At 38.1% G+C, this 13,395-nt stretch overlaps 1 protein-coding gene and 1 long non-coding RNA gene across 2 annotated transcripts in view; one reads left to right on the forward strand and one right to left on the reverse strand.

Annotated features, from left to right (window-relative positions):
• Positions 1-10,324, reverse strand: part of LOC148091265 (uncharacterized) — a 54,598-nt gene extending 44,274 nt beyond the window's left edge. The window contains exon 1 of the long non-coding RNA XR_015715868.1: positions 10,208-10,324. This is a non-coding gene — a long non-coding RNA (uncharacterized LOC148091265). The remainder of the gene's footprint in view (positions 1-10,207) is intronic.
• On the forward strand, positions 31-8,046 carry KRT222 (keratin 222). The gene is made up of 6 exons (XM_016215117.2): positions 31-141; positions 3,212-3,340; positions 4,108-4,328; positions 6,303-6,376; positions 6,548-6,683; positions 7,102-8,046. The coding sequence occupies exons 1-6, from the start codon at positions 46-48 to the stop codon at positions 7,328-7,330; spliced, it is 885 nt and encodes a 294-aa protein (XP_016070603.1). The 5' UTR covers positions 31-45; the 3' UTR covers positions 7,331-8,046.
• Positions 10,325-13,395: the final 3,071 nt, after the last annotated feature.

Here is a 13,395-nt window from a genome sequence, read left to right on the forward strand (position 1 = left end):
CCTATCGATGAGGTTCAGTGAGCCAAGGTGGAGGCTGGGAAAAGAATGGAGCTGTCCCAGCTCCTCAATGAGATCAGGGCAAACTATGAGCAGCTCCTCACCAGAAATCAGATAGAGACGGTGCTCCCAGCAAGGATCCAGGTAATGACCCATTCAGACAGGCACCTCCAGGATAAGGAGACAGCCCATGTCACCCCGTCCCTGCCCCGGCCTCTCTGAGGTACAGTATTTCCTTTTCAATGCAGCATATACTGGGGAAGGAATGTAGGTCTGCTGCGGTGTGACGGGGACCACAGGGAAGTGCTGTGCCGGTACTGTTAAATGACCGTGAAATAGATGTCGATTGATGCATTTAATTTTTATATGAATTACAAGATAACGATCATTAATTAAACATGGGGTCTAACATACAGTAAAATGGTGCACTTGAACCCCTTTTAGACTTCCTCCAAGGAGGGGGCATTTCAAATACCCTTCGAAGATATTAAGGAGTTATTTACAGAGATCACTGAAATGACATCTTAAAAATGACAAGCTTTATAGTAAGATTTAATAGCTTGCACACTTTGTAGAGAAAAACTAACTAAAATATTTCTAAATCTTTTAATGAGTTCAGTTGTGTGTGTTTTTTACCAGATTGTTATAAATAGAAATCATCTGGGCATGAGAATAGGGCTTTTAGAACAATTCTGATATAAACTGGGACAATCAAAATCCCCCACATTGATAGATTCTCCACTTAGATAACAGATTTTTGCTTTTGTGCTATGAGAATGTTTATTTCCAATACTTAGGCATGCGATATTTAAGTTTTAAAAACAAGAGAGAGCCAAGTTAAATAAGGGTTAAATCCTAATTTTATAGACTGACTTTGTTTTAAAGTGACAATCACCTTTAGCAATTAATTATGATCTCTAATCTTTAAATAAATATTTCAGAAATGAAGATTCAGAAATGCATGGATTTTTTTTTTTTTTTTTTTAGTTTACCTACCATATCTGAGTTCAAGTTCTAGTCTGAGCACCCCAATACAGCAGAGTTTACTTAAGAACATCACCAAAAGGGAAAAAAATATTGCTGGGGAAGCATAGGACTTTACTGCATTAGCAATTCATTTTCAGTAACATTATAAGTTTTACCTCCTGATAACACTGTCAGTCTTCATAAAGAATGATCAGTATCCTGGACTAAGCAAAGTCACTGGGATATTTAACTATTGGAATAGTTCACTACCCTTTTACAAAGAGAGGGGGGGAAATAGTGACAACTAATTTTTAATGACAATTTCTGAAAATTATAACCTAATAAACATTGTATTTTTGCAATAGTAAAAAGACATGTTATTTAGTTTAGAAGTCACAATGCTGAAATGCATCAACTTAAGCCAAACGCAAGACTACAGTAAGTTTTGTTTAGAGTCTTTTTAACATATCCACTTTAGAGGTTTGTTTTCAAAGAATTCAGAAAGCTGAAATAAATTCAAGAAAGCTTGTTTAATTTTTACAAAATAAGGAAACATGAGCTATTTTAGTTACTTATTGCAATATAACAAACCACCCCAAAACTTAGATTAAAGAAGACATTGTATTTCCTCTCAGGATCCTGTGGGTTGACTAGGTTCATTGGGGGTGACTCTTCAGCTGTACATGACATTGGCTGGGACTGCAATCATCTTGGGGCACAACTGGACTGGGTCATCCAAGGTGGCTCATTCGTGTGTCTGGCATCTTGACGGGATTTTGAAAGGCTGGCTCATCGGAGACAACTGAGCCTGTTTCCCTCTCTCCGTGTAGCCTAAAGGTTTCCCTCCATCTGGCCTCTCTACACAATCTCTCCAACAGAGTATTCAGACTTCTTTCATGTTGGTCCAGGGCTCCCAAAAGCATAGAAATGGAAGTTGTCAGGACTTCTTACGGTTTAGGCCTAAAACTGGCACTTCTGCCAAATTCTACGGGCTAAAGCAAGACATAGGTCAGCCCAGATTCTGTGTGGACGGCCACCACACGGAGACATGAATTTTGGGATGTGTGGTTCACTGGAGGCCATCTTCAGAATCTAGCCACCACACAAGCCTCACTGCCAATTCCAAAATCCAAAAGACCAGTAAATAACATCATTTTTATGCACTCCTATTTCCTAAATTCTCAGCACTTTCTTTAGTAGTTGCTCTGATATGTGTTGCTGCTTGCTTTTGCCAACAATGCTAAAAACAACAAATCAAAAGAAACGTATGAATGTTGTTCTCTAATACCTTGCCCTAAACTCCATTTATAGACTTTCATTTACTGCAGTGTTTCCTTTTTAAAAAATGTGTTGAACATCATATTAAGATTTTTTTTAATTTTTAAATGCATTTTTTATAAGAACATAAAAAGATGGTAACTTTTGCTTCAAAATATTACAACTAATTTCATACATTGCTCCTACTGCTCTTGGGGCCAAATATTGAGAATTCTATCAAAAGGTACTTTCATTTAATTTCAACATCAGCATAAGAATATTTAAAGCCAACTACAAAACAGTCCATTTGTCATTTAATATGAAGACATTCAGAAAATATTTTTTTAAAGAGGTCGTTTTTGCTACTACCCTAGAAACCCAAAATTAGCATGCCTTCTAAAAAGATCATATTGCATAAGATAAATCAACAGTGGGTTAGCCTAACAAAGAAATCTATTTTAGAATTTCTAATGCCCATGATAACTTAATTCTCTAAATTATTCATAACATACTTTCCAGCAATATTTACTTCCTGTCTAGGTACCCAGTCCAATAATTGATTAATGTAGGGTATGTAGCTGTTTATCTGCTTTTATAAAGCAACCTACAAGAAAATATAGGGGGAAGTAGTAGCTAATTTCAATCCTTCTTCCTTATTAATGTCATAAATAATGGAAAGTTAAGAATCAGAGGTCTCAAGCTTAGATCCTATAAACTGCTACTTTTTATTAAAATAGGTGGGTTTTTTTGCATTTCATAGAATTGCCATAGTAGGAAGAGGCTTTTGAGGTTCAATTTACATCTGAGGCTGAGAGTGCAACTGACTTGCTCACACAGTTAATTTAGTCACTAAGCACTAAATTATAATCTGACAACTTAAGGAAAATAATGATTCGATTCCTATGCTATTTTTCTATAATTGCTTTTAAATGCCTCGGTTTCAAGGGTGCTCTTTCTTTCTTTGTTATTGTTCTTGCTGGATCTTTTCTAGCTGGAAGAAGATATAAGCAAAAAAATGGACAAAGATGAAGAGGCTTTGAAAGCAGCTCAAGCGGAACTCAAGGAAGCCCGACGCCAGTGGCACCACCTGCAAGTGGAAATTGAGTCTCTCCATGCCGTGGTGAGCCTGATCTCCAGAGCCACTGGCCCACTGAGTCCCCGCATGTTACTCCATCGAGGGGGGAGATACCCCAATAACACAGCGAGCACCTCCCTGTAAGCAGGAAATCAAGGCCTGAATTCCACCCCGGGCCTAGGTCAGCTACCGCCCTCCCGCCTTCCCCGAGGCTGTCTCAGTCGCTCAGGGCTTAGCTCATGCCTACAGACACGAAGTGATCCTTGCCTATTGCCCTGGGGCCCTCTCATTGTTGGGGTGGGGGAATAGAGCTTTTGTCATTATCCAAAGTCACCTCCGTGGGGAGTCCATACTATTGCCTATAGAAAAATATTCAAACACTTTCCTAAAATGCCTTTTATAAGCAGTCTGCTTTGACTTTGTTATTTAATATTCTATATTTTCAATACTTAAAAATGAGTGATAATCACACTGATGATGATGATGATGATGATGATTTGGCCATATGAATTATCACAGAATTTCTTTGACATAGTAGGCTCTCTAAATATGTGTGTGTGTGTGTGTGTGTGTGTGTGTGTGTGTATATACACACACATATATATACACACACACATACATATATATATAAATACTTTTTTAAATATTTGGGTCATACGTAAAGTTGTAAGAAAACACCTCTCGCTTAAGTGATATGGTATTGCGACCTTTTTAAGAAAGAAGAGAACACAATAGAATGAAGACACTGCAAATGAGATTTCAGAAACACATTTTGTTTCACTCATTCACTGATGAAGATCTATCTAAAACAGGAAAGGGGCCTTGAAAACTCCCTACAGGCCAGTGAGCAGCATTACCAGATGCAGCTACAAGACCTGGAGGCCGTGATCGAAGGACTAGAAAAAGAGCTACAGGAAGTGAGGCGCGGCATCGAAAAGCAGCTTCAAGAGCATGAGATGCTCCTCAACACAAAGATGAGGCTAGAACAAGAAATAGCAACCTACCGCCGCCTCCTAGAAAAGGAAGAGATCAGGTACTTAATTCCATATAGCTCATGACAAGTGGCCAGAAACACAGAGCCACTTACGTCATCGTTGAGGTAATCAGAGAAATTGAATCTAAAAAAACCATCATGGCCATAGCGAGCTCACCGAGTTTCTACAATTAAATAGGATTGGTATGCACTGCAAAGAATATGAAGAACTATCTCTAGCCTCCATAAATTCTGAACAAAATAGCCAAAGTCAGGGGCATAAGCTACAACACGGAGCACATCAAGCCTAGAACAAAATGTAAATAATTCCCAATCGATACAAAAATGACCTTTCCAAACTTCCTCACTTTCCCTACCATGCAAACCTTTTGGAATTAGTCATTGCCTTATTGCAAGGAAAGTTTGGAAAACTATTACTACCACATCCCTCCGCACAAAGGCCCACCCCCACCACACATCAAACACCAAAATATTACAACCCTGGAAAGCAACGGTGTCTGGAGTACCTGATTTAGAAGACTTCCAGATGTCCTGATAACAAAAGGTACCAAAGAGGAATTCTTATTAATTCACACAATTTCATAATCTGCAATCACTTATGACGTCATATGGCTTTGAACACAGCACAACCTCCAATTTTGCATGCTCCCATAAAAAGAAAACTTTCTTTGTTGTAAATAATTTTTAAATTTGCAAGTACAATCAAAATACAATATTATATCAGTTTCAGGCACGCAACCCAATGACTAAACATTTATATAACTTAGGAAGTGATCATCCCAATAAATCTAGTACCCATCTGACACCATACATAGTTAATACAATATTAACCGTATTCCCTATGATGTACTTTACATCCCATGACTATTTTGTAACTACCAGTCTGTACTTCTTAATCCTATCCCCCCAAATCCCTTCCCATCTGGCAACCATCAAAATGTTCTCTGTATCTGAGTCTGTTTCCGGTCTGCTTATTCATTTATTTGTTTTTTAGATTCCACATAAAAGTGAAATCATATGGCACTTATCTTTCTCTGTCTGACTTACTTCACTTAGCACAATACCCTCTAAGTCCATCCATGTTGCTGCAGACGGCAAGATTTCATTCTTTCTCTTTTTTTATGGCTGAGTCATATTTCATTGTATATATCTATCACTTCTTCTTTTAAAAAGAAACTTTTACTCTTGCTTGCTTCAGAATTCTGAGTCTTCTATAAAAATAGATGAAACTGCTTTACTCTATAACGGCTTGACATTTTCTAAATCTTTGAAAAACATAAATTCAAAATATACCACTTACTGAGTGATGCCAGGCAAGTTACTAAGCCTCTCTGTGCATCAGTTTCCTCATCTATAAAATGAGAACAGTATTACCTACCTCAAAGGATTGCTGTGAGGATTAAATGAATCAATGTTTGTAAAGTGCTTAGAATAGTATTATGTAAATATACATATAATTTATTATTAAATAAAGTAAAAGGTTGTGAATTTTATTTAATTTCTAATCCTTCAAGATATTGGTAACTTGGTCTTCAATATTCTGATAATTTTTATTATGCTATATTTAATATATACAAGAAATTATCATGAAGGATGTGATGATCTCCCATGTATGCACTTCCCCCAGCCCAGGCAATGAAACATACAATGTTGTTGAAGTCTGTCAACATGCCCCACTGTTTCTCCCCCCACCTAAACCACATTCCCCCCAATCTCATTCTCCTCCTTCCATCTAACCTGGCTCCTGAATTTGATGCTTACTAGCCTCTATATTCCTTTATACTAATATGTGTGTATCCCTAAACAAAATATGGAATTGTTTTGCATATTATTTTAACCTTTATAAAATTAGCTGCATTCAATGTTATACTTGGGAGATTCATCCATAAAGATCCAGTGTACCCTTAGTTCATGTATTTTCACTGCTAAATAGTATTTCCATTGTATGAACATTCTCTTATTGGTGAGCATTGTTTTCAATTATCTGCTAATTATCTGCTCCTATGATTTCAGATATTACGGTTGTATCCAAGGAGGGAAAAAAGAAAAAAAAACTACAAGTAGAGTTGGTTTTGTTTTACCTTCAGGTGAGTTTCTGATATAAGTAAACTAACTTGAAAAGTAAAGTGCCATTTGTAGGGATTAGAAATAAACACTCTAACAGCAAAAATAAGCAATATTCAAATAAATTTTGACACATAAAGTGACTGTGATTAGCACTTCAATAATTTAATATTTCATAAATAAAATTTTCACAGCCATTATAAATGAAATATCTTTTTCAACGAAAGTCCCACAAAGGTGTGAGAATGAAAAGGTGGAAACAGTGACCAAACAGGCAATACTAAATGGAAATATCGTCAAGGAGAGCACTGAAGCTCATGGCACTATTCAGTAAGTAAAACAATTCTGACTAAGAAATAATAATAAACATGCAAAGAAATTAACTTCGATTGAATCATCTCAGTAATCTTTGCTTGAATGTTTCCAAACATAATTTTAATATGCTATGATTTTTAATCTGACATGAGTAAATATACATAAACAAAAACTCAGATGAAGGAATGCTCAATCCTTAATTCACTATTTTTCTAAAAATATACCAAAACATGAGAGTTCCACAGCATTCCTTGAAATTAGTCACATGATTTTTTAAAGTATGTAAATTATAAATTCCACGATGTACATGGTAAATTAAACTAAAAATGTAAATTATTCAAACTTCTTGACTTCTTTATTGTATGGAACACGTTACACATTTAAAAATATATCCATACTTCTTCATGTGGAAAGCTTTATTTTATCATTTCAGGACAGAGAAAGTGGACGAAGTTATTAAAGAATGGGAAGGTTCCTTCTTCAAAGATAACCCTCGACTAAGGAAAAAATCTGTTTCTCTTCGATTTGACCTTCATTTAGCAGCCACTGATGAAGGGTGTTTACAGACTAAACACGATAATCTACCAGATATAGAAGTCAGGCTTATCATGAGGAGGTCGTGCAGTATTCCCTCTATCAAACCTCCATCAGCAGCTAATTAATCCAAAGCCAGTATTTGACTTGATTTGAAAATGACATTAGGATGGGCCAAGGTGGGCCATGCTGACCCCCTTCTGTCCCAAATGTAAGTTATTAAGTATGTATGTTATGATTGATGTGTGATTCTCCTCAGGGGGGAAAAAAACAGCAGGGACAAAACTTCTCTGAATCTAACTATGGATGTATTTTTTTGGAAAGGGGAAGCTTAAAATAAAATCAGAAATTCAGTATAGTTTCTATTTTATTTATTCTCCAAATAATAGTTTTTGTTCCCTTGAAATTTTATCAGAGACTGTAAGCATTAGCAGCTTAGTTAAGTCTTTGAAATTTCACTCAAATGGCTGAATGCTCTAAGGAAAAGGGAACAGTTTATCTAAATGTGATTGTAGTATGTTAAGAATTACACTGAGTTATTCATCACTGGTTATATCTAAAAGGATTTTTCTAATTGAAAAAGAAAACACAAACAATCTTTTAAAGAGGACTCCCTGTTCACTTAACCAAAATTTTTCCTTTTGAGACAATCATTTGCACACTTAGAAAAATAAATTACTTTCCATGAGCAGTTTTGAGCAAACTATAAAACATAGCCCAGTGCTGATTTGATTAAATAAAATTAATCTTCATCTGAAAGTGTTTTGTAGTCATTATGTGATTTCCAGAAGTTACTTTATTCAAAGAGCTTTAAAAGATTGTGTCCCCTACCACCAAAAAAAAAGAGGCCAGCTGCTCAAACAAAATATGAAAAGCTGATTACTACAGTTTCTAGAACAGTTATCCAACCTCTCACCATCTCAGCTTTTCCATCTGTAAAGTTAAGTGTGATTAATTGGAGTATTCGATGTGAGCATTAGGTAAAATACTATATAAAGTCTTAAAAATATTTCCTGCAATCATTTATGTGAATTAAGATAACACTGTTGTTATCTAAGTTAAGAGTATTTGCAGGATTTACGTTTTTAAATTGTTCAAACTGTAATAAATATGGATAGAAAATATATTTGTGAATAAGTCAGGTATTGTTGCCAAGTTTTTTAAACAACCTAATTTGTTTAACACAGGTATGTTTATTTTAAGACCTTAAATAAAAAATACCTGTTTTAAACATTAGAAATTTATAGACTATTAATTTTTTTCTAAACAGAAAAAATGTTAAGTACCACTCACCATACATTTTTTCCCAGCTAAAGTATCATCCAAGGGCTATAGCTATGTTAGCATTTTAGTACAGCCTTTTCAATGGAAATCTCTCTCTCTGTCTCATTCTCTCTCTCTCTCTTCAACCAAAAACCAAAAAAAGGTATTTTTTAACCAGAAGAAAATTATGTTAAATAATCTTTAACATAATACAGGGGTATAAAGTTGAAATTTTTCTTTCAGTTACTTCAGATTTCTTTTAGCGTTGCTTATTCTATTTAGTGAAAGGGATAACTTTGTTGTCAAGGATACAACAGCATGTTAAGTGCTTATTCTTGCATAAGCATCTAACCTAAAATACATCGTATACATAACAGTGTTTTAATTCACTATCAGTTAAATGCTGCTAACTTCATTAAAGCTTTGAAAATGCAGTCATATAAGCTATTGTACTAAAGTTACTGTACTAAGCAACAGTAATCATAATGCAATCTATCCTAGTGTAATCCGTATGCAGTGTAAAAACTTAGTACTGGGCCTCATGAATGTAACTGCTTGTAATAGTAATTCTACTATGCAGCTATTGTGTGTAACATGTACATTAAAATACAGTAATTGAATTTATAACAAAGTTTTATTTGCTTTGGGGCACTTTAAATTCAAATATGAATTTACCAAAGTAAATGATACCACAATAAAAAAAATTTAAACATAAACTCTAAAGCTGCACTGTGTTTGAGTTTGAGACATTGTGTTGAGTTTAATTGTTCTAATATCATTAGCTCACTTAGGGAATGAAGAAAGCTGTAACCACGGCAGAGAGAAAATTTCTTTTATACTTTTTTAACAAAGAAAAATCTTAAGTGGTATATTCTAATAAAAAATCAAAGTAACCCCATAATCCCATAAATATAACAGTAGCCATCATTTGCAAAATGCTTCCTCTGCTCCTCACCATGCACTCAGCCTACTTGTACATAGTCACTAATCCTTACAACAATCCTATGAGATGTATATAATGTTATCATTTTATACACAAATAGAAATTAACATTCTTCCATCTTTCTGGAATAATTAAAATGCATGCTTCTATAACAAAATACAAAAATAAAGGTTCATTCCAATTACTAATGATTGTAGAGTCCCTGGCACTGTCACTAATTACCCACGTAACCAGGAGGGAATCACTTAAATTTCCCGTGACTCAATTTTCACACTTGAAAATGAAGGGAGAGAGGAACAAGATGGCGGCGTAGGTAGCAGCTGCGCCCGCTGCCTCCCGCAGCCACATCAAAATTACAACTAAAATACAGAACCACCGTCACTCAGAGCCTCCTGAAATCTGGCTGAACAGAAGCCCCACAACCAGGGAACTGAAGCAGCACCAAGACGGTAGGAGGGGCGGAGACGCGGGCGGATCGGGGCTGAATCACAAAGATGTGCTGCGGGCCCACACGCGGTGCCCCGGTTGAAACTAGAAGGGAATCTCGGCGGCGGAGGTTTCCCGGAGGAGCGAGGGGTCCCAGCCCCACAGCAGGCCCCCAGCCCAGGGCTCCAGGGCCGGGAAGGGACGTCCCCACAACTCCGGGCTGTGAAACCAGCGGGGCCTGTCCCTGAGGGTCGCGGAGGCTGCGGGAGCTCCTCTCAAAGGGCCTGGCACGGACTCACTCAGACGCGCTCCCTCTGAGCCCAGCGCTGGGCAGCAGCCTGAAAGGACCTGGGACACTCGGGGAGGAACTAACCTGCCTGGATCAGGGCGAGAGCTGGAGGGACGGCTTCCTCCCAGGCAGAAGGGCTGGCAGAGGCCGTTGCCCCTTTGGCGAGTCCTCCCCGCACACAGCCAGCAGGCAGGCGCCATGTTTGAATTGCCAGCGCATCACACCTTTGGCCCCGCCCATGATCCTGGAGGCCCCGCCCCTCCCCACCTGCAGGTCATCCAGGCCATTTCCAGGGGCTTTTCTGTGCAACTGGCATCTCAAGCCTCATGATTAGGACTTTCCTAAAATCTCTCAAACAAGCAGCAGCTGCCCCATACGGCTTGATAAGTGGCCCCAGGCCTGGCACTAGCGGCACCCTGCACTGGCTCATAGCTTGGCCTCTCCTGGGCACCTCCAAGCCCAGCACAAGTAGCAGCCAACTACGGTTTGCTGTGTAGCTCATGCTGGGTGCCCTGGGCAAGGCACTGGCACAGGCTGACTTTGCACCTCCCGGGAGGCCCCAGAGACAGTGCACCTGGTGATCAGACTCTACCACGCTGGACTACAACCCTACCACATCCACAAGTGACTCAAGGGGTGCACTTGGTGAACACCAAAGCTCCACTGAAGTAAATCCTGATCCATAAGGGTGTCTCCAGCACAGAAGCTCTCTGTAGTTGCAGCTGGTCCTCACAGCTGATTGGCCTGGGGGTCAGTTCCTCCCAGAGACACCAACAGCAACCAAGGCTCAACTACAACAGAACAGAGCACACAGCCCACACAGGGGAGCACCTAGAAGGCCCAGCTCAGGTGACTGGGGAGGCTGAGCCACTGGTCCTTACAGGACACCTACTACACAAAGCCACTCTACCAATTCCAGGAGACATAGCAGCTCTACCTACTACATAGAAACAAACACCTGAAAGCAGTCAAAATGTGGAGGCAAAGAAAGATGTCACAAAGGAAAGAACAGAAGAAATCTCTAGAAGAGGAACTAAATGAAATAGATCCAAGCAAGCTAACAGATAGAGAGTTCAGAATTTTGGTTATAAGGACGTTTAAGCAGACTGTTAGGGAAATAACTGAGAAAATCGATAACATAATAAAGTACCAATTTGAAATGAAGGCTACAGGAACTGAAATGAAGAATAATTTATAGGGAATCAACAGCGGAGTAGAGGACGCTGAGAATCAAATCAGCAATTTGGAACATGAGGAAACAAAAACCACCCAACCAGAAGAGCAAAAAGAAAAAAGAATCCAGAAATATGAAAATAGCGTAAGGAGCCCCTGGGACAACTTCAAGAGGCCCAACATTCATATTATTGGGATACCAGAAGGGGAAGAACGAGACCAAGAAATTGAAAACCTATTTGAAAAAATAATGACAGAAAACTTCCCCTACCTGGGGAAAAAAAACCAATTTACAAGTCCAGGAAGCACAGAGGGTCCCAAAGAAGAGGAACCCAAAGAGGCCCACAGCAAGACACATCATAATTAAAATGCCAAAGGTTAAAGACAAAGAGAGAATCTTAAAAGCAGCAAGAGAGAAGCAGTTAGTTACCTATAAGGGAGCACCCATACAACTGTCAGCTGATTTCTCAACAGAAACTTTGCAGGCCAGAAGGGAGTGGCAAGAAATATTCAAAGTGATGAAAAACATGGAACTACAACCAAGATTGCTCTACCCAGCAAAGCTATCATTTAGAATTGAAGGTCAAATAAAGAGCTTCTCAGACAAGGAAAAGCTAAAGGAGTTCATCACCACCAAACAAGCACTACAGAAAATGTTGAAGGGTCTTCTTTAAGAAGAAGCTAATGAACAAAAGAATCTGACGAACTAAATAGATCCACAGACATTGACGCATGCAACAGACGATCATATTTCAGAGGAAAGAGGGAAGGGGAGTGGAGGGTGGGAAGAGATTAACCAAAGAAGTTATATGTATAACCCATGGACACAGTTAATAACAGGCTGAAGGCATGGGAAGGGGGTGGGAGGGAAGTAGAGGAGGTCAGTTGGGGGGGGGAATGGTATACCTGTAATACTCTCAACAATAAAGATAAATTTAAAAAGTAAAAGAAAATGAAGGGAAAAGTAATACTTGGTAATAATGCCTACCTCATAGAGTTGCTTCAAATAATATAAATGTAAAAATATTTGGCAAAGCACTACTCAAACACACAGTACTATTTGGATGAAATTGTCATTGGGAGAGAAGAATTTGTGAGGATAATTATAGCTGACAATGATTAAGCAATAGTTTAAAACACAACAGGGAATGAGAATTTTTAAATTCTTTATTTGTTCCCAGAAGAGTTATTCTTTCCCAGTAAGTTACCCAATTTGAGCAGTTCCACCACGATCGTTTTTAAAGCACAATAATGTTCTCTAGAGTCAAAAATGCCTAAATTAATTTAAAAGTTTCAAACAGAAACATTATGGTACATGGGCCAAAATTAAACTTTAGTTAAGTAATATGGGTAGACACATTACTCAAATTATCAACATATGAAATAAAAAAAAATTAAAACGTTTGTACACAGGGCAGAATTTAGTTCTGTGTTGACAAGTTATGGCATATATACACAGATTACCAATATTCATGGACATACTACATATAAACATTTTGAAATGAGGTATATGTACAAATCAATACAGCCTTTTCGTTTCCCTCACGCACTTAAGAGCCTAGACCATGGGTCGTACCATCCCTGTAGCAACTATACGACTCTGCCTTTGTAGCTGAAAGAAGCTATAAATAACATGTAAATAAATGGACTTGGCTATGTTCTAATAAACCCCAAACCAGGAGGCATCCCGGGCAGAGCTGGCCTACAGTTACAACTTGCCAACTCAGGCGAGTTCTGTTCTCCCTTTCCCTATTTTAAGAAAAGAAAAAAATCATTTTAAAAAGCTTCATTAGAACATGCGACAAACTGTATGGCTCAGGGGTTGGTTCAAAATCTTTCTTGAGTCACAGACTTCTTTGAAAATCTGTTAAACTACTAACCCTTTATCCCGGGGGGGAAAGTCACATAAATGTTTACAGTTTAAAGGTTCATAAACTTCCTAGAGCCTATTCATGGACTACCAGGTGTCCAGGGACTCAGGTTTTTCCTTGTTCTGGATGAGGCTAGAGAAAGAAGGTACATACTGGAGTCTCTGCCAAAGCCTGCGTGTATCTTATATCCATCCTTTATGTCTCTGATGTTTTTATATTGTTGGTGTG

This window comes from Miniopterus natalensis, chromosome 17 (assembly GCF_054644295.1).
Source record: "Miniopterus natalensis isolate mMinNat1 chromosome 17, mMinNat1.hap1, whole genome shotgun sequence".
NCBI classification, from domain to species: domain Eukaryota; kingdom Metazoa; phylum Chordata; class Mammalia; order Chiroptera; family Miniopteridae; genus Miniopterus; species Miniopterus natalensis.